Source organism: Archocentrus centrarchus, chromosome 9 (assembly GCF_007364275.1).
Source record: "Archocentrus centrarchus isolate MPI-CPG fArcCen1 chromosome 9, fArcCen1, whole genome shotgun sequence".
NCBI classification, from domain to species: domain Eukaryota; kingdom Metazoa; phylum Chordata; class Actinopteri; order Cichliformes; family Cichlidae; genus Archocentrus; species Archocentrus centrarchus.
This window is the reverse complement of record NC_044354.1, coordinates 13,835,400-13,859,514: the sequence shown is the minus strand read 5'-3', so window position 1 is coordinate 13,859,514 and position 24,115 is coordinate 13,835,400. Positions and strand designations below refer to the sequence as shown.

General features: G+C 40.4%; 1 protein-coding gene across 1 annotated transcript in view; it reads right to left on the bottom strand.

Annotated features, from left to right (window-relative positions):
• Positions 1 to 24,069, bottom strand: part of ank1a (ankyrin 1, erythrocytic a) — a 94,205-nt gene extending 70,136 nt beyond the window's left edge. The window contains exon 1 of the mRNA XM_030737233.1: positions 23,864 to 24,069. Within this exon, the coding sequence (XP_030593093.1) occupies positions 23,864 to 23,989 (126 nt within the window). The 5' untranslated portion in view covers positions 23,990 to 24,069. The remainder of the gene's footprint in view (positions 1 to 23,863) is intronic.
• Positions 24,070 to 24,115: the final 46 nt, after the last annotated feature.

Genomic DNA, 24,115 nt, shown 5'->3' with positions numbered 1-24,115 from the left:
CCTGCTGTTTCCACTCAGACTTTAGAGACTCCTCCATGTGACCAGCCCTGCTTGGTGTCTGTGAGGCTAGAGTACTGCTGCCATTGGAAAAGGTTTCTGCGTGTTTCTTTGTGTATGTGACAGAAAGGGGATCCCCAAACGCATACATGGAATCATGATCATGATCAAGAAAATTCATCAAGCTGTTAAACAGTAAAGTGTGAGAGGAGGATGCAACAAATCATCGCAAAACATGTCAGCCATTACTCGGCCTGTCAGCGCCCAATTCTGCAGCTCGGTCGGACATACACTACGTCATGTAGTCTAAAAGAAATTAGATTGAGCATGGCAATCTGTTTTTGAATAAAATCTTCACAACTTCAGGATGTTTTGTTTTGTCTGACAAACAGAATCAAAAAAGGTTTTACATTTAAAAGATGTAAAACCGATTCACTAAGTAACACGGAAAACAGCTGGATCTTGGGGGCCTGACTAGTCAATTTTAATGACAGTTTCAGCAACAATATATGAAGTCTCACTTAGTGGAAATCTGTACTTCAACATTTTTAAACACAGTGCACTCAGATTCTCCGTATCAAGACAGAAAAGAAGAAGGAAAAAAGTCATACTGCAGATACAACCCTCGCTTTTTGTCTCTTTTTATAGTGCATCTCTCTTCTTCTTTCTTTCTGCAGTCCTTTTACACATATCTATGCACAGTATTGACACACACATACACACACACGCACACAGAGCTGTTGCAAAGCCATTTTCTGTGCGTTCATGAAGAGGGCACGTTGAGCTTCTCACTGCAGCTCTTCCCTGACTCTGTAGTCAGCACAAACGGCACGTGGCTTAAACCTACACCCATGTGAGAAACACAGACACACTCTCATGCACCCTTGGACATACCTTCACATTCACCTTTGCATTAACACAGCCACGCACAAGCCTGCACAAATTACCTGCGTGTAAATCAAGAGGTCCTTATAAAGAACCATTCAATTGCTCATATGCAGTCACACACAGCAAGCAAACTGAATGCATCTAAAAATAGCAACCCACTGGCACCCCCACTGTCATCATTATTCCTTTCATCATCCCTTATCAGCAATGTGGGGCTCAGTTGTTGGACAGTCAAGCCGCTTTCATGGAGCTTTCCTAGTCTCCCCACTGGCACAGACAGTGACATCACCATACCCTCTTTTCAATTCTTGTCCTCCATCTATTCTCTCTGATATTTCCATCTTGCATCCCTAAGCCCCTTTCCTTCTCTCTCCCTTCATCCTCTCTTTTTCTCTCTCAGCCTATTTAGTGGGAATGGGAAACACTGCTGAATGACACCCACTACAGTGGTAAAAGAAAGATGAAGGAGGACAGAAGGTGACATCCCAGAGGACAACTTTTACCTTGACTGAATAGACCTATAAGATTTTACAACATCAACTGTAACTGATATAACAATTAAAACAGATGCATTAAAGAGATGAGACTTATGCAATAGAGTAATCTGCTTAAAGTAAGTGAATAAGCTTTACAGTAAGTCAAAAATTAGCACTAAAAATCAAAAAAGAAATAAAAAAGACATGAAATTTTGGTATTGATTGATGAACACCCAATACTCAAAGGCAGTCAGTATACTGATGTAAAAGGTACCAAATGTTCAGAATTGAGAAGCTAACACTGAGTTCCATCCATCCATCCATCTTCTTCGGCTTACCCGGTTCAGCATGGCGGAGGGGCTGGGGCCTGTCCCAGCTGCCACAGTGCAAAAGGTAGGGTACACCCTGGAGAGGTCATCAGACTATCAAAGAGTTATGTTAGACAACGTGGCTTCAAAGTGCCTTTAATAAATTATCATGATGATTACCCAGTGACATGGTTGAAACTCCAACATCATCTCCCTGCTCAAAACTGGTTGCAGTATGATGCCAAAAAGTGAACCGTAGACAGACTGATGTCGAGGTTGTTTCCACTTAGTCAGGTTGTCTCTTACAGTTTTGCACATCTAAATTTGACCTCATGTTGCATGGTGAACTTAATGCATCAGATTTGACAAGGACTTCCACGCAACATTAATAAGTACCTCAGCACAACTTTCATTTTGGAATTATTTTTCAACCACGAGCAGTCGTCGAGGAAAGACTGCCAGCCGACGGTTATTCCACCGTTTGCTGGGTACTGACTGATTTTTTTTGTGAGTTTACTAATCTGACACTTGGAGAGTGCAGTCTTCTGCAAAAAACCCATCTAAAAAAAGTTATCCAGTTCTACAGCCAAAATTAACAGTTTCTTTCACCCATGGTTCACCTCCACACGGAGTTTCACGAAATGTGGCATTGAAAGTTTTCTCTCTCTGTGACAAGGCTAAACAAAAATAACTGGCAAGTGAAAAACACCTCTTCAGAATAACAAATCAGGTTATAAAAGTAGCTTTCACTTTAAAGTTTTGTAGAATCTAATAGTCATAAGACTTATATATCACTCAATGGGATGGCTTGGCTACAAAATGCAAATAAGATTGAAAAAACAAGATTTATACAAGATTTACTTGCTGATTGAGACTGATGGTTATAAAATAGAGTCTAATGATGATACTGATTTTGCACCTGCAAAGGAAAGAAAAAGGAAAGGAAAAAACAAGTCTGAGTCACTTTATAATAGCCAGAAATGATGCATGGTGCTGGCTCCAGGTGTGAATGGGCTCCAAAAATAGGTTAATAAACCTAATGGTGAAAAATGATGTGACAATAAACTAACTGGCTGACAGTGCGCTTTTGAAGAAGTTTATACTTTCACTAAAATGAGGAACATCCATTTTATGCTGTCAGATTAGCAGTCTGAAGAGTCTGATGTTCCAGCAAACTTTGCATCTTATGAACCTTTGATCCTTTTTTTCTCTCTCTGTAGTGTCTGTGCCATTTTCTCAGTTTTTGGTCATCATCTACAGTATAAGACATGCAGATCTTTTGCATGGTAGGCTTAAAAAAATGAAACAGGCCAATGTGGATGTGAAAATAAAACTTAAATGACTTTCTGGGGGGGCTCAAACAATTAATCTAAATGAATATCACTGTTTCTATAGATCCCTCTGTGGTAATACAGTCAGTGAACTCACCCTCCCCCCCCAACCCACACACACACTGTCACTCAGTATCTAAATTAACTTTCCTCCCTCACTATTTGAACACAAAGACACACATACAATAAGATCTCTCCACCGCTGCACACCTGTGGCCTGAGAAAAAACACACTTCTGTTCTCACACAGCATGTTTTCCCATTTTAAAGGAGACACATACCAACAGCAAAGAAATCCCTAACCCTCAGCAGAGCCCTCTGAAACAGGAACAGAGCACTTGAGTCAGGATTTTGTGGGTAAGAATGGCTTAAGGGGGTTGTCCAAGCTGAGGACATAGAAAGAAGTGCACATGGAAAGGCTGAGGTCAGTTCAATGGCTAAAGAGAAAGAAAAGCAGAAGAGAGTAAAAAAAATTTGAGCATCTTACAAACTGGAGAGCGGGAAAGAAAATGGGGGGGGCACAAAGGAGAGGGGAGAGAGCAGTAGGTTTTTAGATGTGATGAGAGCGTACATTGTAAGTGAAGCTGTACATGATAAGAGGGGTCAAGAGGGAGAAAAACAGCGAAAAGTGAAAAGGTGATACACTGTTGGCCCTACAGAGGGAACATGTTTTTACTGGGAAACAAAAATGTGTGGGAAAATACTCTGAAAATAAATTATGGGCTACTAGGTACAAATATTTTGGATCAAAGTAAGTGAACTGGCAAATCAACAATTGGTTCTGTAATTCAAAACGAGAGAGGACACAGCATGCTCTGAAAAAAGGCACAAGCTGCTCTTGGAAATATCTAAGACACGGTACAACAAAACAACATCAAGATCACTGTGTGGTGATCAAAGCAGGAGTGTCCCATTCAATGAGGAGAATACGCAGCAGCACTAATGGATTAAAATTCCCAGGAAATATGGAGAATTTAAATATCAAACTGTTCTTTTATTGTAGAGGGTTGAAACTGTGTAGAATAATAAAGGCCGCAATACTGTGCAACAACTGTAACTGGACTCTTCTTACCAGAAAGAACAAGGGGGCAAACACAATGCCTTTAAATAGTTTTAACCTTAGAAAGATCACTGGCTGAAAATTTGAATAAATGGAGCATGAAGGAGGGTTGAAGCGGTTGTGTGGATTTGTAGGGGTGAATACAGGAAGCACCAGGTGAACATAATCAAGATAATCACAAGGAGGGACGTAAAGCTCAAAGCAAGACATAAGAGGCCACTATCAATCAAAGTAAAACAGGAAATAACAAAAGAACTAAAACACTGTGGAAGCATCTGGCTTACAGGATTCACAATTCACAAGTTGCTGCCAATAAAATGTCTGTCACTGACCTTGACCTGTGTGTGAGTTTCACTAAAATCAGACCAGTAATCTGGGAGGAATTATTCAGTGTGGAGGGATGGATGACAGGCCAAACTATGTAATAACACCCTTTGAAAAAATGTGTAATGCATAATTTTTTGTATCATTTACACAGATGACTGATATTATAGAATTTCATTATATTTCTTTGAATGAGCAAAAACTCAGTCACACAAAGTTATGAGACTTAAACCAGTTATAAGGACAAAAAAACTGATTTAACACAAAAGAATAATACCAGTCACTGTGACCACCCAATGTCATTTTAATTGCTTGAATGCAGATAGAATGGTGGCAAACAACAAGTATCCTTTTTTAATTATATATGCTCACTGGACACTTTATTAGGTACACCTGTTCAACTGCTTCTTAGCACAAATACCTAATCAGCCAATCACATGGCAGCCACATGCATTAAGGCATGTAGAAATGGTTGAGACCACTTGCTGAAGTTCAAACTGAGCATCGCAATGGGGAAGAAAAGTGATTTAAGTGACTTTGAGACCAGGCTCACCAAATTTTGCCTCAATCTCTGATGCGATATTCAAATGGTAGGGTCACAATTTGGAGTGAACAGCATGAAAGCATGAATCCATCCTGCTTTGTATCAAGGTTCAGACTGTTGGTGGTGGTGAAGTAGAGCCCTTTAGTGGCAACTGAACGTCATTTAAATGCCACAGTAGGCACAGGCCAATATCAACAGATTAAATAAGGAGGTCGACGTATCAGTCAGCATCTCTCCGGATCATAAATGCCTATATGCATCTTCAGAGCCGAAGGACGAAACTCACCTCTCCTCCCATTAAATCATTCATGACCCTGCAGTGCTGTGGACCACGCAGTGCCAGACCTGCCTCCGCTAATCTGTCTCCACTTTGACAGTAAGCACACACACCATTAGACTCACTGTTTTAAGCTCTGCACTGAAATACAGCTTCTTGGACAGCAATTACAAATGCTCATCCAAGAAGGTAGACATTCAAAAACTCTCAGTCCATCAGTATTTATTTGTGTCTTCCTGCTCCTGCTCCACACACCTGTATCCTCTGCTAGCCTCAGTGTCAGTATTTATCTATAGAATATGTCTAAATCTTCTCCTTGTTCTGATAGTCTCTTTCACTGACTGGCACTCCTCACACTATCAATCAGCCTCACGTCCATATTCATGAGGTCTGTGGTGACAGACTGGGTACCAATCCATGGGCGTTCCCTTAAATACTGCCCTTCTATTTCTGTTAGGGTGTCCTTTCCTGACTCATGTGCTGAAGGCAAGTGAACCTTCAAACCCCTGCTGTCCTTAAATATCTGCTCAAACACATTTTTTCAATTCTCTATTTAAAACAAGAAGTCAGAGGAGACGCTTTACTTACTAAAGCCATCACCACTGTGTCCTAAATAATATACTGTAGTTATTTATAGGATGCACCCAAGTTGTATATGCAGAAAAGATGAGGCCATTTCACTGAGTTTTTGAAGCAGTTTGCAGAGAAATGGTAATGATTTAATGACAATGAGGTATATTTTGCACCACATGACAAATAAATTGCATGGTCTACATCATATATTGTAACAATATCCACTGATTTAATGTTGGGAATAACTACATACATATATCCATTAGGATGTTACAATCAGTCATCATTCCAGTTAAAGACTTTTATAGAGTAACTCACTAAAAATTCTAGTTTGCTGAGGTTTTGGGAAAATTACATGAATTTTTAACTTCTTTACCCTTCCATCTTTCTGTCTATCAAGCCCATGACTGAACGAGTGCAGAAATCTTTAATGAATAATTGATGACTCTGCGTAACAGTATTGCAGAACAGCGTTGAATTGCTGCACTGGATCAGAGGGAGAGGCGGGTGTGAACACAGCTTGTGTGTGTACTGCACACTCTGCTGGTATCTGGGGCAATGTGTGACACCGTGTGTGTCGGATAAGGATGGAGTCCTCCAGGCATCCCACACAACAAAACACAATCGATTCCTTGTGAAGGAAGTGCGAGCCCTTCACACTTCCTGTCCTCCCTCCACATTTTGAAGATGATCTCTGACCCAACTAAGAGTGAGTGAATGCATCGTTTCGTGCTGTCAAACTGCTTAAGATCCCCACCAAGTCATCGTGAAGTTGAATGTAAATGAGCTCTGACCTTGCTGTGACCAGCAGAGGGAGCCAAGACTGGCTCATCCCAGCTATTAATCCATCCTCAAGGAATGAAATACGTCAGTCCGGATAATCCAAATCACATACGCGTATTGGATGCCGTTTCTTCAGGCAATCAAGGACAAACATCTGGATGGCTTGCCAGACTACAGCATGACATCTCAGTTGTGACACCGCATTAATTTCAGTACACATCTCCCTGTACCTTCTATTGTTCTCAGACTCATCCATGCAGCAACATCTGACTGTGCAACTAAGAATATTTCTCATTAATCTTGCTACTGAGGGAAACAGATGTCTGAATTATTGTGCTGAGCCATACCCTAGGTGAAAACACACAAAGGCATCCTTACTTGGAGCCAAACTCATACTTGTGTCTTTTTTCACAGCCGTTTATTTTTGCACCCACATCTTTTCTGGTTTGTATATGTAGGTAAAAATAGCTGATTTATTTATTTATTTTGTTGACTGTTTTAATCCTCCAGTGGTTTAACATGCTTAAATTTTATAGTAAGCAAAATTCTTCTCTCTGGACGACCCTATATTTTCCTCAGGCTTGCCAAAGTTTAGATAAATTAAAGTTAAAAGAGAGAAAGATGATAGCGTGCACAATCTATGATGTGTGTCAGGTCGCAACAAAATAAATAATAATAATTAAAAAAAATGCTGCCTAGCATAAAAGTTATTTGGGATTAAAACTGTAGAAAGGATTTTCACTCAACAGAACTGCTTGCTGCACACTGGGCAGATTTTCACACTCACGCATACACCTCTGCTAAGTAGTGAGATATTCTGAGCACATTACACAACAACAGGGCTGAAGTTCAAGGATGTTACAAGTGTGTAAAAAGCAGGCATGTGAAACCTGAAAATAAACACATGATGGAAATACTGAACCCAATTCAAATTTAGACAGTAAACACTTAAAGTGCAAATTAACAATTTAACTGCTTTTGCTGGCTGCATGCTGTGAGGTTTTTAACATTATTACATCATGCAATCTGATACATTAATATTCAGCTCAATGTGATGCATCAGATAAAATAGGAATCCTGTTAATTATAAATAAGTTATTAAGATGGCAAGGGTTTGAAGACTGGAATACTGTGAAAAATGAGGGATCAGAGAAAAAGGCGATGGGGAAAATGGAGCAATAAAAACATGAGAGTAAGTGTTGCGATAGATTCTATTTCACCGACTCAGCAGAATGCAAAAATGGCTAGCATGAAGTGATGGCATGGCATGTGGGGCAGGAAAACTGATGAATGATGGGAAAAGAGCAAGACTGTGAGGAAATTTGTTTTATAATAATCTTCAGCTTCCTGAGCAAAGACAAACACAAGAGAGGACATGGATGCCTTTACATTTTTAACTGAAAGTTGGTAAATTCACAGTCAGTGATGTGGTTGAGATTATGCATTTTATATAAAACATAAGAAATGCTAAATTAAAGTCATTTTCATTTCAGGGAAAGTGTTTAACACAGGGGTCGGGAACCTATGGCTCGCGAGCCAGATGTGGCTCTTTTGATGGCTGCATCTGGCTCGCAGACAAATCTTTAATAAAAAAAAAATAATAACATTAAAAAATATATAACATTTTCAAGTATTTCAATCCATTCATTTCCTACCGCTCATGTTCATGGTTGCGGGTGGCTGGAGCCAATCACAACTGTCCTCCGGGACCACACCAAATTTTTATTGGATAATGCCTAACGTACGCGGGTCGTTGTGAGGTCAGGGAGTAAACTTCCCTCCTTTTAATCAAGTAGTCAGCTAACTAATTGAGAAAACCTTTTACGAAGAAGATGGCTAAAAGAAAAAAGATGAGGAGTATCGTACTTTTCAGCAGGAATGGACAGATGAATTCGCCTTTGTGGAGAGAGCAGGTTCTGCAGTGTGTCTAATATGCAGTGATAAAATTGCATCGATGAAACGGTCAAATATAAAGCGGCACTTCGACACACGCCATACTACATTTGCATCGAAATACCCAGCGGGGGACAGCAGGAAGAAAGCATGTCAAGAGCTACTGTGCAAAGTGCAAGCTAGTCAGCAGCAACTTCGTGTTTGGACCCAACAAGGTGACTGGAATTCGGCTAGCTTTGCTGGTGCTTTAGCAATTGTGAGAAACGGAAAGCCATTCACAGATGGTGAGTATGCCAAAACATTCATGCTTGATGTCGCCAGTGAACTTTTTGACGACTTTTCGGATAAAGACAAGATAATGAAACGAATAAAAGACATGCCTCTGTCGGCGAGATTTTGAGCTACAAGTTGCTGACCTGAAGGCCTCAGACATGTGGGTGAATAAATTCAAGTCACTAAATGAAGATTTGGAAAGACTTGCACGACAGCAAGCAGAGTTGGCGAGCAAACACAAGTGGGGAGAAATGAAAAAACTTCAACCCGCAGACCAGCTGATTGTCAAAACTTGGAAAGCACTTCCCGTCACATACCACACACTGCAGCGTGTGAGTATTGCTGTACTAACAATGTTTGGCTCTACGTATGCATGTGAGCAGTCTTTCTCACATCTAAAGAACATTAAGACCAACCTACGATCACGTTTAACGGATGGAAGTCTCAACTCCTGCATGAAGCTTAACCTCACCACGTATCAACCAGACTACAAAGCCATCAGCAAAACCATGCAGCACCAGAAGTCGCATTAATGGTAAGAAGTACTTTATTTATCATTGGTTAGCAACAGCATAACGTTACTAAATGCAATTCAGACTTATTGTACTTTAAAAGTGTTGGTCTTACATAAAATGCACACATTTACTTGTATTTAGTGTTAAACATATTGTATGGCTCTCATGGAATTACATTTTTAAAATATGTAGCGTTTATGGCTCTCTCAGCCAAAAAGGTTCCCGACCCCTGGTTTAACATGAAGCCATTAACAGGGCAACAAATGATTATTTTCATTAAAGGTCCAGAATATTTCCTTGATTGACTCTTTGTCTAAAAAGTTTGCATAATCACATTCAATCCCAGACACCATGGTGCTGTCAAATATTTGGTTTGTTCAACCAACTGCCCCAAGCTTAGTGATGACCTCAACTTTTTTTAGAGACAGATGGTACACCATGCCAAGTTTTCCATTACTAATTCTGGGAATCACCAATAGTATTTTTATGTCTGTCGAAGGGTGCTACGTTTGGCATTTTTTGTAGATTCAACTAAAGAAATGTAAACAAATGATGTGTTTTTGTGACAGACTGCTAAAAAAAACCAACTAAAGATACAATTTAAAACTGGGTAGGCTCATATAAATTTATACTTCTTCCTTTTTAAACATAAAATTTGAGTTGTTTATATATAATTTATTAATATAATCACGGTATCACTTTTTTCCCTTTACCAACTATGAATTGCATTTTGTTCTTTTAAATGTGCAAAGTAAACTTTATCTGTCAATATTAGTTCTACTAAAGAAAACTAAACTGTGCAGCTGTCTCCATTGATGAAGTCATGAAATTGTCTCAGATTCATTTTGTCTATCAGTTTATGAGTGAATCATTTCAGCTCAAAGCTTCAGCTCAAAGCAGGAAGCTCCCATGAAATGGCAGCTCTACACACCTAGTTTTCATATGTGTTTATATAAAGCTCATGTGGTAAAGCGCTTACAGCTGTAACACCAGACTGTGTGTACCCATCTTAACCGCTATGAGCATTTACCAAAGATGTCCATTATATGTATTCAGGAGATACAGACATGAGCTCTTTGAGCTTTTTATGACTACTACACCATCTACATTTGGAAAGGCAGAAACAACAGCATCACTATGTGCTGTACATCTGTCATGGATTTCTTTTTAAATGAAAAACAGGGGACTACGCCCCCATAATATTGATGAAGATGATATTTCAATCACACAGAGTATTTAACATGCTCTCTCTCATACTTTCTCAAGCTTTTCAACAGTATGTAGCAATTAAAGACCTAAGCCTAAGGAGGTGCTGAGTCCAAAGTCAAAGTGCTCCATGCACTGACAAATATTTTCTCCATTACCACCACACTAACTGTCCTGCACTGCCTAAGGCTACACTATATTCTGCTTTAGTTAGACTGTCTAAGCAAGCAGGGGAAAGGATGAAAAGAATAGTGGCCACACAAGCAAGGCAAATAGTGGGGGGGTAGGTTGGTGGAGGAAGAGCTGTTTTATGAGTAGGCTAGAAAAGGAGCAGAAAAAGAGATGAGGACACAATGAATGTAGTGTATCCTGTATCTAACTCCAGCCATCAATAAAAATTAACAAGTGATCTTTATGGAATAGTCAGCCTCTTTGTGTTCCTGCTAACAAGCTGAGTTGGAAAAAAACAAAACAAAAAACAAAACAAAACAAGAGGACAAAGTATCCATCTATGGTTAAATTGGATTTTCAGTGCTGCATGTGATTGTAAAGAAACTTAAATATTGGATATGTGGGTAAGAACATGTAATGTTACTGTGCCAGCAACATTTAAAGGCCTAACATAATTAGATCCATCACTGGGCCAGCTGTTGCCGTTCATCAGGGTCAGGATAGTGCCCACACACACACACACACACACACACACACACACACACACACACACACACACACACACACACTGCCCCAGAGTAGCAGAGGGATCAAGGGCGGGCGGATCAAAGTATTGCACTGCTTTCCCTTAGCTCATTGATAGGGGAAGTTTAGCCTCACTTTCCTTTAGAGAAGGACTTTAAGTCTCTTACGAATACTGGGAAAATCATCATTAAAATCATCATTTATTAAGAACAAGTGAGCTGCAGAAGTGGCCCCAAATAGAGGGAGTCCAGAAAGCTGAGTATTTGAGGACCACAAAGTGAATGAGATATCATCGTTTCTATCATGATTAGAAACTCTCTATATTAACACTAGGTGGCGACATCCAACTCCATCACAGAACAGCCAACACTGTGCTGACTAAGGGCTGGCTTACGGTAGATGTGTGTGTGTGTGTGTGTCAGGTCTATATACATGTGTGCTTACATGTGATCAAGTAGGAGGTGCTGCTGACATTGTAAGGATGTTGCACACATGCAGATTCTCCTTCATCCTGTGCTGACACCAGTACAGTCACCAAGTACTGACCACCCTCCTCTTCATTCCAAGCTGATTTAATATGATGCAGGTGTACATGCAAGCATGGCCAACGTAGCTTAGACATTATGTGGTTTCAAGCTCAAAAGTTTTACAAATGTGTGTCGTGGGAGTTGATTATTCCCAGATCTACCTACACCACAGTCCCATTTTACTACCAACAGAAAACACTAGGCTAAAAGTGACACCCCCCCTTTTTTTTCTCTCACTGTTGCTCACTTAATCTTTCTCACATCTCTCTCTCTCTATAAATGTGGATCTATAGTGTTTAGCACAAACTCAGAAACTGAGAGAAAAGAAAGGGAGGTGTTAGGAATCAAATCCATGATCTTGCTGTGTTGCAATATGCTGCAAGTAACTGTAGCAAAGAGCGGGGAAGAGGGAAGGGGTAATATTCTGTACTGAGGCAGGGGAAATGATAATGGGATGGATAGAGGAATTTACTCTAGCAGAGAGGAAGAAAAGAAAAGGGGGTGGACACCTGGCTCTGCATTTGCTCAAGAAAAATCTCTGGGGTCAGCCAATTAGAGGCTGGGCGACACCACTATCCTCCCAGCTAGATTGTAAATCCTGCACCACAAGACAACCCACGTGCCTCTGTTCGATGAGCACACGGGCTCATAAAGAGACACGCGAGCAAGAAAAAAAAAATTAAACACATACACAGCATAATTAAATAAATAATTAGATTAAACAAATATGGACACTTAGGCATTCAAGGTATTTGACAAGGCCGCTACTTATAACGGCCCAAACCTGTCAGATTCCTATGGATGACTTTAACATGACTGCATGTCTTAAAATAAATTAAATCTTTTCTCATCAATCACTGCAGAATACTTGACAATGACAAGCAAAAACCAATACACTCAGATTTTCACTAGTACTCAGACTCTTCACTTAACACACTGTTAAAGTAGATTTGGCAGCAATGACTGTCTTTTCCTGGGAATGATCCTGTAAGCTCGGACCCTTCTTTCTTAAGTTTCTGTCATTCTTCTTGTTAGAACTACTCATGCTCAACCAGGTTGAATTATGAGTGACGGTCTTTCAGGAAATGCTGGTGGGCTGAAACCACTCCTGTGTTTTGTTGGTGGTCATTGTCTTATTGAATATAAGCAACAGCCTGAGATACCCACCACATTAGAAAAGATCTTCAATAAGGATTAATGCACCTTTTTCCTTCTATCCTGACTAGTTGTCCCAGCCCCTGTTGTAGAAAAACATCCTCACAGCATGATGCTATCACTACTGTGTTTGGAAGAAGGGATCGTATTAATGAGGTGATATTTGGTGCCCGATTTCCTCAACACGCACTATTGGGAACAAGTGTATATGTTGTTTACTGTTGAGTCATTAAGGTGCCTTTTGGTTCCTAGCAGCTGTGGGTGATAGCTTTTTTCTGTCCTCTCCGATGACGCCCTGATGATTTTGTAAGGCTCTCCCATATCCACAAAGGAGATGCCGAGTTCACGACCACTAGATTTTGGTTACCTGTCTGAGCTTCTTCCATGATTACGCAGTTTAGCTGGGCAGCAGTACCCAGAACGAGCAATGGTTCTAATTTTCTCTCGTTTAAGAATAATAGAGGACTATCTGTCCTTTTAATGCAACACTGTTACACAGAACATCAACTGTGAGGCCTTAAAAAGAGAGATGCACGCCTTTCCTAACTGTGTGCAAAGAAATCAGTTTGTTACAGGTGTCTACAAGTTACAGAGGCCTCACAAGGGTGATTCAGAAAAACAAAACGTCATAAGGATTGTGTCATTACGATTCTCCAAATATTTGCATACATGAAATATTTCAGTGTTTTATTTGATTTGAAAATAGCAAAACACACCAAAAAGGTCTCTTTGCTTTGTCATTTACATTGTGTATAAAGTGATGTTTTAAAAACACACTGATCTACTTTACAATGAGTAAAAAATGAATAAAAAAATCAGAAAACTTGACTGAGTCTGAAAACTTTCTGAAGGCAGTGAATACATATCTAATTTACATTTGTTCATATTTACCTACATTTTGACATGTACACCTCTGAAATGCCTGCACCATTTCACAACATTAACAGATGTGTTGTCCTGGCACAGAAATGTATTTTCATTTATTCTACTGTGAGCATTAGAAGTATTCCCTTAGAGATAAATGTATTAATATTTCATCACAAGGGTTAACATGGGAGTTCTTTTAGAGCTTTCAATCACCTTCTTCAGTGGATGGATGTGCTTAAGTAGCATGAAAATGTAAACAGATGTTTCATTTTCATTTGTTTTTATTGTCTAAGGATGATTGTGTGATACAACTAGATGTTCTGGGGTGTCTTTATCGGACTTTGTGTTGGAATTTTTAGATATTTTTCTTTCTTTGGTCATTCCAATGAGTACGTTTACAGGCTTGCACTTTACCCAGAGTAATTAAGAAATCAAGAGACTTAATATCAGTTTTGGATACTACAAACTTGAAGCCATATCCAAAATGGAGTTTTCTTTCCGCTCTAAATGCTCGTATATGATAAGTACAAAAACATTTCATTTTCAGTTTAAAAAGATAATAAGATTAACAAGTTTGAGACTGATTAGTGAAAACAAGTAACATTGCAGCAGAATAGATAGTCTGTGATTTAAAACTGAATTTTTGCTATGTATAGGCTGTCATAATCTGTGGTCTGTTCCCAGGGTTTTGAGTTTTTGAAACCTTGTTCACTGTTTGGTACTCCCTGCTTTCTTTAGGGGTTTGTTTGTTCATAGTTTTATTTGTTGATAGGTTTGAATTTTCTATTTCTCCTGAGTATTATGAGCCTTTAGTTCTCGTTATATTTTAGTCACAGTTAGTGCTTGGAGTTTATCCGTCCCCGCTGTGTCTTCCTCCTGTGGCTTTCTCCCATCATTGAGTTACTCATGTGTCTGTTTTCCCCTGTTACTCACTTCCTGTTTGATTTTGCAGTTATTTGTCTCTTTGTCTTTGATTATAGTCACCTGTGTGATTACCCTCACCTGTGTCTCATTCTCTTGGGTAGGTCCACTTCCCTGATTACCCCTTGTGTATAAATAGTCCTGTTTTTCCCCTTAGTCCTTATTGTTTACCTTCCCTAAGTGTTTCCTGCATTTCTCCCGCATTTCTGTGAATTTTGTTTCTTTGCTTTTTGGACTATTACATCAGCCAAATAAACGGCTTGCTGTCTGTTCATCCCATCTGCTTCCTGTGTGTCTCCATTTGTCTCTTACTCTACAACACGTATGAGTGCATAGTTAAAAAAAAAAAAAAGAACTGTTAGTTATAGACTCAGTAATAAATAAATAAAAAATGAACAGATGCTGCATGATCAACGTAGGAATGCCTAAAAGAAGGTTATTCTAGTTATGCTGGGTGATCTGTTTTACATTCTCCTGAAGAGGAGAACATCACTGTGCTGGGTGGGGTGAGACGTGAAGAGCAACAAATCAAAGTGACACCACCTTCTCCTCCAGGGGATTCAGATGAAGCGGGTTACAAATGGCTAAGCTTTTAATAACAGGTCCATGATGCTACAACACTGCAATGACACACAAGGATTAGATGACTCAAGAAATCTGCACTCCACTAAGTAAGATTTGTCATAAGGGAGCACACGGTGATACTCTGAGACACCAGCCGAGGCCTGGTTTTGTACCGTCTTCATCTCTAACTCCACAAGAACATTTACTAAAAGAAAAGCTTGAACCTCCTGCTTAACACCCTTCCTAGGCATCTGTGTCATACTACATTTCTGGATACCACCTTCAGGTTTAATCCATTCAGAAAATTCAGAACTTAAAATTCAGAACTCAATCTTCTCCTGCTCATCTCATTAAATGAACCAGACATTCTCTATTGTCCGCACTCAGAGAACTGGAACAGAGAATTATAGCTGGGAAGCTATGCTGCTGTAATGACCTACTGTACCGCTGTGTTTTGAATTGAATTATTTCTCTTCCCTCCGGTCAACAGAAAAAAAAAGGAATCATCATATCAATCAGGTAAATAAGACACCAGCCATCCAATACAGAGGAAAAAGGAGCAGAGTCACCCTGGGGTCACCCACGGTCCTCTGATATTTCACTCCTTTTTTGCTTTCACTATGCTTCTCTGTGGCTCTAACCTTTGGCTATATTCCCTCTGTTTTATCACTCATCTTCACACCAAACATTCACACACAATCAGACACATAAGGTGCTTCCCACACAAACTGGTCCCACTCAGGCGTGCTTGCCTTGAAAACACAAACATACAAAATCTTTTAGATGCTCACAATGACAATCTAACATACTGACACTAACAATGTGTGATGTTTACAACACTGACAATGTCAGTTTGGCATGAAAGCATTAGCACTACTAAACAGCACTAAGGTGCAGCTGAAACTAATAAGAATGTGATTAGTGGTGCAGGTATTTTGTCATACCATTGCAAAAGGGTTCAAGCTCGGCATGGGTTTCCTCTGGGAGCTCTGGTTTCTCCTGCCTTTGAATAATATATCAGATTAATGCTGCCTCTGTTGGGCCAGGACACTCTTGCAAATGAGATTCCTAATATCAAGATTAAGTTACATATTTAACTGAGGTTTACAAAAAAAAAAAAAGAGCCAATTTCATTGCTGCATATACTGTTCAAAAAGCTCCCCCAAAACCTCCTGGTGCCGTTAGAGAAAAGGTCAGCAGGGTTTATTCTCATGTGAACACGAATGGCATTTTTGTAAAACTGATATGCAGGACACATGATTTTTTTTTTTCTACTGGACAAAGTAAAACAAATCAATGCTGCAAATGATAGGCTGCACATTGCAGAGGCTCCCATAGCTCTCACACATCTCAATCTGTGAGATGCTGCAGAGTCTGAGGATATAAAGGCAGAACTCAGAGTACCTGGACATGAAACTGCACTAAGCTCCCTATCCCACCCCCTGTCCTTTCCTCTTTCCTCTCCCTCATCAGCTTAAAGGGAAAGAGCCTGGGTTGGGTAGCGGGCACCAAAAGCTCTCCCTTTCCCACAACAAACTGTCCAGCAATGACTGTCACATTCCTCTCAGAGGGTATCACCTCATTCTTTCTCCTTCCCTTTCTCTCTCTCTTTTATTTGGGAATGATGAGGATCCATTTCAATAACCCCCGATCTCTCAATTCCTGTTTCAGGCAGTTACGTAACTGCTGCGCTATCAGAATAACAATTGAGAGAAGAGATTAGCGCAATCGGCCAAGGAGGGTGATAGTGAGAAGATGGAGGGGGGTGGGGTGGAGTGGGGGGTGGGGTGGGGTGTGGATGGGGATGTGAGGAAAATCTAAGGAAGCCCCTCTCAATATGACACATCACTTCATATTTAGTGGGAGAATAAGCACACAGAGATGCTGATGCTTGTAATTTTGGAGGTTTACACAAACCTCTGTTGGAGACAAATGCTTTTCTGAAAGCACTGCAGTCCTACGTGTCAGCTCAGCTTCATTTACAATCATCAACCAGGCAACACACCAATAAATGGTCTCTGCCTCCCAGGCTTATGGTGATTATCAAAAACATGCATCAAGCTTTCTTTTCTTACAGCAGGTGCAGATGATTGTGGCATCCGTTTTTTTGCAAATGAGAGAATGAATCGCTGCAGTGAAGATGAAGCTGGCAACACGGTGAGACATCTTGAGCACTCATCAACAATTTAAAAATATCCTCAGGCTTTGGAGTTTGGGGGAAGCCGAACCCCTGCAGGGAGGAGTGCCAGCTGGATGCTTGATGTTATTTCACTTGTGTTTACTTAATTATTTTTTCTATTTTAACAAAGACTGGGTACCACCGTTTTGAGCAGAGGAGCATCCCTCTTTAATGAACTTGAAAGAGGGTGCTTGGGCATTTGCTTTAAAAGTCACTCAGTTTCTGTTAGGTCATAAATAAAGACCCCGCTATTTCTCTGGTTAAAGGGAGAAAGGGGGGGAGCAGAAGCCATTAGTTGGTGAATTGGCATCACGTGGGCCATTCCTGCTTTAATTAAAGGAAAGTAGGCTGCAGCTCCTGGCCACCCTGCCCCAGCAGCACTTACTGTATAGACAGGAGCTGGACTCAGTGAGGCTCATTCCAAAGCTCCATCAACATGACTGAGTGCTTCAGCTCGGCCTGCTGAGTCATCTGTCTGAGGGGTTCCACAGGGCCACCTGGGCCACAGCCCACAGCCCCCCCCCCCCCCCCCCCAAAAAAAAAAAATACACACACACACACACACACACACACACACATATGATACTGGACTATTAATACACAGACAGACATGACTGAAGTTTGAGTAAAAATAAGTGAGATGAATAGACTCTCGGTTGCTTCATGGTGTACTACAAGGACACAGTGAAGCGCGTCTCTTAGTTACCGGATAGCCACATAGTGATGAACATAAAATCAGCTGAATCTGCATTTACTCACAGCTTAGCAGTTATAGAGAGCTTTCTGTTTAGCTTTACTGAGGCACTGATATTGGACACAAGCATTTCCCACACTAAAACAGGAGACAATGTTACAGAAGCTAAGAGAGCCAGATATTTCACTTAGCATTTTGGAGAAATTATAGAACTAAAACAGACTGATTACTGAGCTTTACAATTTGTTTTAATGCCTCAACTTAAAAATTCTGTTATTGCAGGTATATTGTACTATAAATACTAACATAAAACCCAAGATCTACACTCACTGAGCACTTTATTAAGGACACATAAACCTGCCTATTTATCATGCATGTACGTGACATTACTGTAGCAGAACCATTGGTGCTAGAAGTCATATTTAAGTATATCTGAAACTGCTCATATCCTTGGGTTTTCTCAAGAATTGGGCTAAAATGGCTTGCTGATTAGAGAGGTCAGAGGAGGATGGCCATACTGGTTGGAGGTGAGAAAAAGCCTATAGACAATCAACCATGGTGAGCAGAACCACAGTTCACAAAGTCCCTGGCAGAAATAAGTCACTAAATAAGTTATCTTTGTTTATGTTTAGTATTTTATGGGGGGTTGTTCAAGAAGTCTTGTCCTGAAGTCTTCTCTTTGCCTTGAGTTGGTCACCAGAGATTCCAGATGGTTATTAATAACCACACAGTAGTCAAACTCTCCCATTTCACTGGGTAGAATAAAGTATGCAAATTTGAAAATCTTAAAAATACTCTCAGTGACATTTTGTACTTGTCACAGAGAGTATTTTTGTACTTCGTTTAGAAGAAGGCTAAAACAAAAGTGGAGCATTTGGTATACCTTCACTGACAGGTGTCACAGGCCATCACAGTCACACGGTCAGGTTCTTTCACTCTCTCTGGCTACAGATTTTAATTTTCTTGCTTCAAACATCTGACATGAAAGCAACGAGTCGTCTACTTCAGAAAAAGTAAAATTTGCTTTATTACAAAAACTTCACTTTGATCACAGCAGCTGTGGTAAATGCAAGCAGGGCTCATCAGCAAACTGGTGCTACAGTTGGCACTGATGGGTTTAGTCGCTTCTGCAGCACCTCTAATCCACTGCACCAAACCCAAACACACACACACACACGCACACACACACACACACACACACACACACACACACACACACACACACACACACACACACACACACACACACACACACACACACACACAGAGTGAGATAGAGAGAGAGGCATATGCACATGCAGTACCAATCTGCCTCAGACATCAACACATGAACCTCATTGAGGGCTCTGCTTCCTCCTGAAGTGGGGAGGGTAAGAGATTTTGGAGGGCAGACGGAGACAAGGCTGGAATGCTGATCCACTGTTGCCTTTTTTGTTTTATACAAAAATGTTGCATGAACATGGAGCACTACGGTCGCACTTTTAACACTGCAGCATTCACAGGCAGCCATATCAGCTGCACAAGTGCTGCTTTTTGAAGAAGTCTATGAAGCTGAATTTTACCTTTAAGATACCTGATGAGCTGCTACTATATACATTTGCAACCAGGAGAGTGTTAATATATATACACCACAACCCCCCCCCCCCCCCCCCCCCCAAAAAAAAAACCCCAAAAAACATGCACTTTGTCCAGACCCCTTTTAAAGATGAGACTGACGACCAGCACTACTGATGGGTCAATCCTCAGCTCTTCTGGAGCTTCGCTGGCCAAAAGCCATCTGTCAACACCAATGATGACCTTTGTCACACCAAACAGACTCAAATTTTGTATTTTCAACATACAGAGCTATAGTTATAATAATAATAATTATTATTATTCAGAAAATTAACTTACTGCCACTTATTAAGCCAATAAAAACATTGCATTATTAGAAGAAATTACATATTTGGTGGGGGTCACTGAAAATGTGTATTTTTTTCTTTTCTTTTCTTTTTTTATTCCATAAATAAATATAAACATCCAATAACCTGGGGTTTTGAACTGTTGCTTCAAAAAGGGATCTGATGGCCAGTTTGAGCTCTTGGCACCTTTCTTGATTTATAGAAGTCTAGTTAATCAATAAAAATGGAAATATTTGCCAGACTGATTTGTAGAGATTTATAACCACTGAAGTGATGATAAGTTTTAGCACTACATCATTACACACAGGAAATACTGATTTAGATATTCAGAAGCTGACTTCCATTGTAATTTGTGTTGCTATACCTTTGGAGATATTTGGATGATTTGCCTAAACTAGTGATGGAGAGATTCTTCAATCAACCACAATTACATCAATTATTTACAATTTTGATTATCAATTTACCATTTTAAAGGAACACATTAAAAAAAATCTCTGGTTCCAGTTATGCAAATGTCAAATGATTTGACTTCTATGACAGTAAACTAGATAAGGTAATAACTGGGCAAAAAAGTCAACTGATTCATAATAACGCTCATTTACTGATAACTATTAGTGCTTGAACACAATGAGCAATGGGCAAAAATTTTATATCATTGCACACAGAGTTATAGCTCTGAAAATCATCCTGAATGGATCCAGTGGGTTTATTATTCCTTTGGGGCTTAATAAGGGATCCCATAGTGTAAATAATCAGTAAGAGGAGGATGTAAATCTCCAAATAGTCAGAAAGAGTCCAACTTCAATTCACTTAGTTTATCGTTTTGTTAGGAAACTGCAATTAGATGGTACATTTGTAATCTTCTCATAAATGCCAGTAATATTTCATCATAATGAATACTAAGAGAAACAGTCTGATTAAATCTTTGGGCACTAGAGACTGTTTTTGATTATGATGATACCAAAGCAGCAACAAAAGGAATAAAAAAGAACTGCAGTTACAGGAAAAGCTTTCACTCACCTGCTACTAACATTAAGCTGCAAATATATTTTCCCTGCAAGGGCAAAATAAAACTAATAAGCATGAATAAATAAAAGGAAGTATTATCTTTAAAACCTGGTGTACATTTCCAATGACCTTGGAGTCCTTAAACTCTGGGAAAGTAAACAGCCTAAATGAAAACCACACTAAATACACTATCTGGATGCAAACAATACAACAAACCACTATTTCATACTTCTGGACCACTGTCACCAGGTCAGCCGCTTCACATTAAAGCAGCTCTAGATGTAAATACAAGCGCACATGCAGAATGAGGTGAAAAGAGGTGCTGACTGGGACAATAGGGCTTTGTTCACACCCTGACAATGCTCATTTTTCAAGAGGAGCAAACTCATCAATAAAAGTAATTTGAGGACAACATTATAAACTGCTCAGCAACTAACCTGTTCTGTATAATGCCACTACACCGAGCAGCCAGTTAAAATGGCACTTTCAACCTTTAATGACGAGGACAGATTTGTGTCCTCATCAGGATGGAATAACCACGTTAACAGCAACATACATCAGTCACAAACAGAAGAGTAGCAATTAAACCAACAGGAATGAAATACAATCATAAGCAAATCAAATTGTGTTTTTAAAAGATAAATAAGCATGTGTTACTAAAAATGATGCCATGATACTCAGTGGACCCGAAACGGAACAAAAGACCAGAGACAAGAGATTAATCTTAATCTCTCGTCTCTGGAAAAGACCAACAAACAGCCACCCCATTCGGAGCCCTGTGCTCCCGCTATTGAGACTAAAAATACACGAAGAACAATAAATGAACCTTAACACCATAAATTGAAACTCTTCTTAATCAACAAAGCTGTGAGTGATTTTTCAAAGAAACAAATTTTTGATTAAATTGCCGCCACTAAAGAAGGAAACTGAAGCCCGTGAGACAAAAGTCTTGTTTAAAGGCAACAGAAAGAACAAGGAGCATTCATGAGCGTTTAGTGCTCATGTGATTTAAATGTTAAATGAAATTAAAAAATGCAGTCCCATCACAAAGAGTTGACCTTGTCTGTAATGCAAGGATAGAGACTCTACTGAGCTACCAAAGGAAAAAAAAGAAGGTGTTGGCTGTTTTCTTTGTGTGGCACAAAGTAGGAAGGTGGTTTGTTAACAATCAGGCAATAGGAGGACAGACAATCATTGTTTTACAGAGTGCAGATAATGAAGAGGTAGATACAAGTATCAGAAACACAGATAGATAAAGAGACAGAATTCCCCCAGTGTTAACATCTGCTCCAGAAACCAGGAATGGCTATAAGCCGGTGTTTAAAAAAGGAAGAGAGATTGGGAGGGGAGCTGGAAGGGAGTCAGGAAGCTTATTTGAAAGACTTAAGCTGCATGGTTACGTAAGTGATACGGGATCCTCTGAAACTACACACTTTCAGTCAAAGTTGTTCTGCATTAGCACCCTCAGACATCTCCAACCATTAGAGCTGCAGGATTTCTCTTCTCAACCCTCATCTTTCCATACCTACAAACACTGCACTGCACACATAATACACATGCACAAAGTCATCTCTGCACTGGCATTCACCCTCTGGTTATTATAGCCGTGTCTACCCATCAAGTATGAAAGCACCCTTGATTTTAAATATATCAATATATTCCCCCGTACTGCATCGGATCTTAATGAGTTAAACAGGTGAAGAATGTGATGAAACTTTAACTCGGGAGTCATTCCTTCGCATCAATCACTGCAGACTGCATGGTGCCGTGTGTGTCTGCGTGATGAAACGCTCGAGTCTGACTCTCCAACAAAAAGAGTTAAATAGAAAGCCCCTGCTGACAGAAAACCACCCAGGTGTATCTGAGTCATACCACCTTTCATTCTCCTCAAGCTCTCTCTTTTTTCCTCTGTGTGATTTCCTCAAACACACCTAATAACCTTGTCACCCTATCTGTATAGCACACAAAAAAGAAAACTCGGAACCCTATATCGGCCTTACAGCTCTGTCTTCCTTCTGTGGGAGAGTGGAAGCTGTACTGTCTTTCTGTCTCTACTGCATCAGCATTAGATTGGTTTACAGCCAGGCTGGCACAGAGCTGGCTCTCAGGGCGGCTGGACTTGGTTACTGAAGACCAATTTGCCATCAATACACAATCTGTGGATGACTCATTTTCATTAATGAGTTTGAGCAAAAGTGCGACGAGCGACCAGAGGCATAAAGTAGACTGGATGATATTTCCCTGCAGTCAGTGACTGGCGGAGCAAAGATTTATTGTTTACAACGAACCTTGCCAGTTGTTCCAGCTCTGCCTCGTACTTCTCAGTCAGAAGCCTGCAGGTACTGCTCTGCAGTCATTACAATGCCACACAGAGAAAATAATAGACAGGAGAAGAGGATGGGCTTTTGTAGAAACAAGCAGGTTATGGTCCTCATGGTAGATTAGTACTTTAGCCAGATTTTGCTCACTAATACCATACTGTATTGTGAAAAAAAAGAAAAAGAAGAGACGGGGCACAAGACAGAAATGTGAAGAGGCACAGTCACACAGTGAGAGGTAGAGTACTACACTGCCTTATCAGACGGCTCAGACAGGACAGTCAATAAAGCAGGTTTAAAGCAGTCCAGAGGAGTAGGAAAGCATGCAGTGTGCTGTACCGTTTCCCCGTGTCTGTATGCACAGGACATACATGTGTGCAGGGAGACTGTGTACACACAGTAGAAACACGCTCATTACCAGGTTTCCATGTGTGCCTCAGCACCCTGACCATAGCATGACAGAGGAAGAAGGAGGGGGGGGCGTCTCAACCTTCCTGCCCCCCTCTCCAGGCCACCCCTCCCTCCTCACGCTACCCCCATTGCCCCACCCCACCCCTGACTACCCCACCTGTGAATATCCCAGTACCTTGCGCTTTTTATCCCGTGAGCGACTCCTCTTTTTGACCCTCTCCTCCTCCTTCTCTTTGCGCTCCTGCTCTGCCTGGGCTTCTAAATCCTTGTTCTTGCGAAGATGTTTGGCCGCTTGTGCCATGGTGTTGGTAGTTGGGGTCTCGGTGGCGTTGGAGTGTCCAGATCTTACAGCAGTGGTCTGCGGGTCGACGGCACTTGGACTTTACCTGGCACGGGCCAACACTAGCGCTGCCGTTGTGTGTTCCTC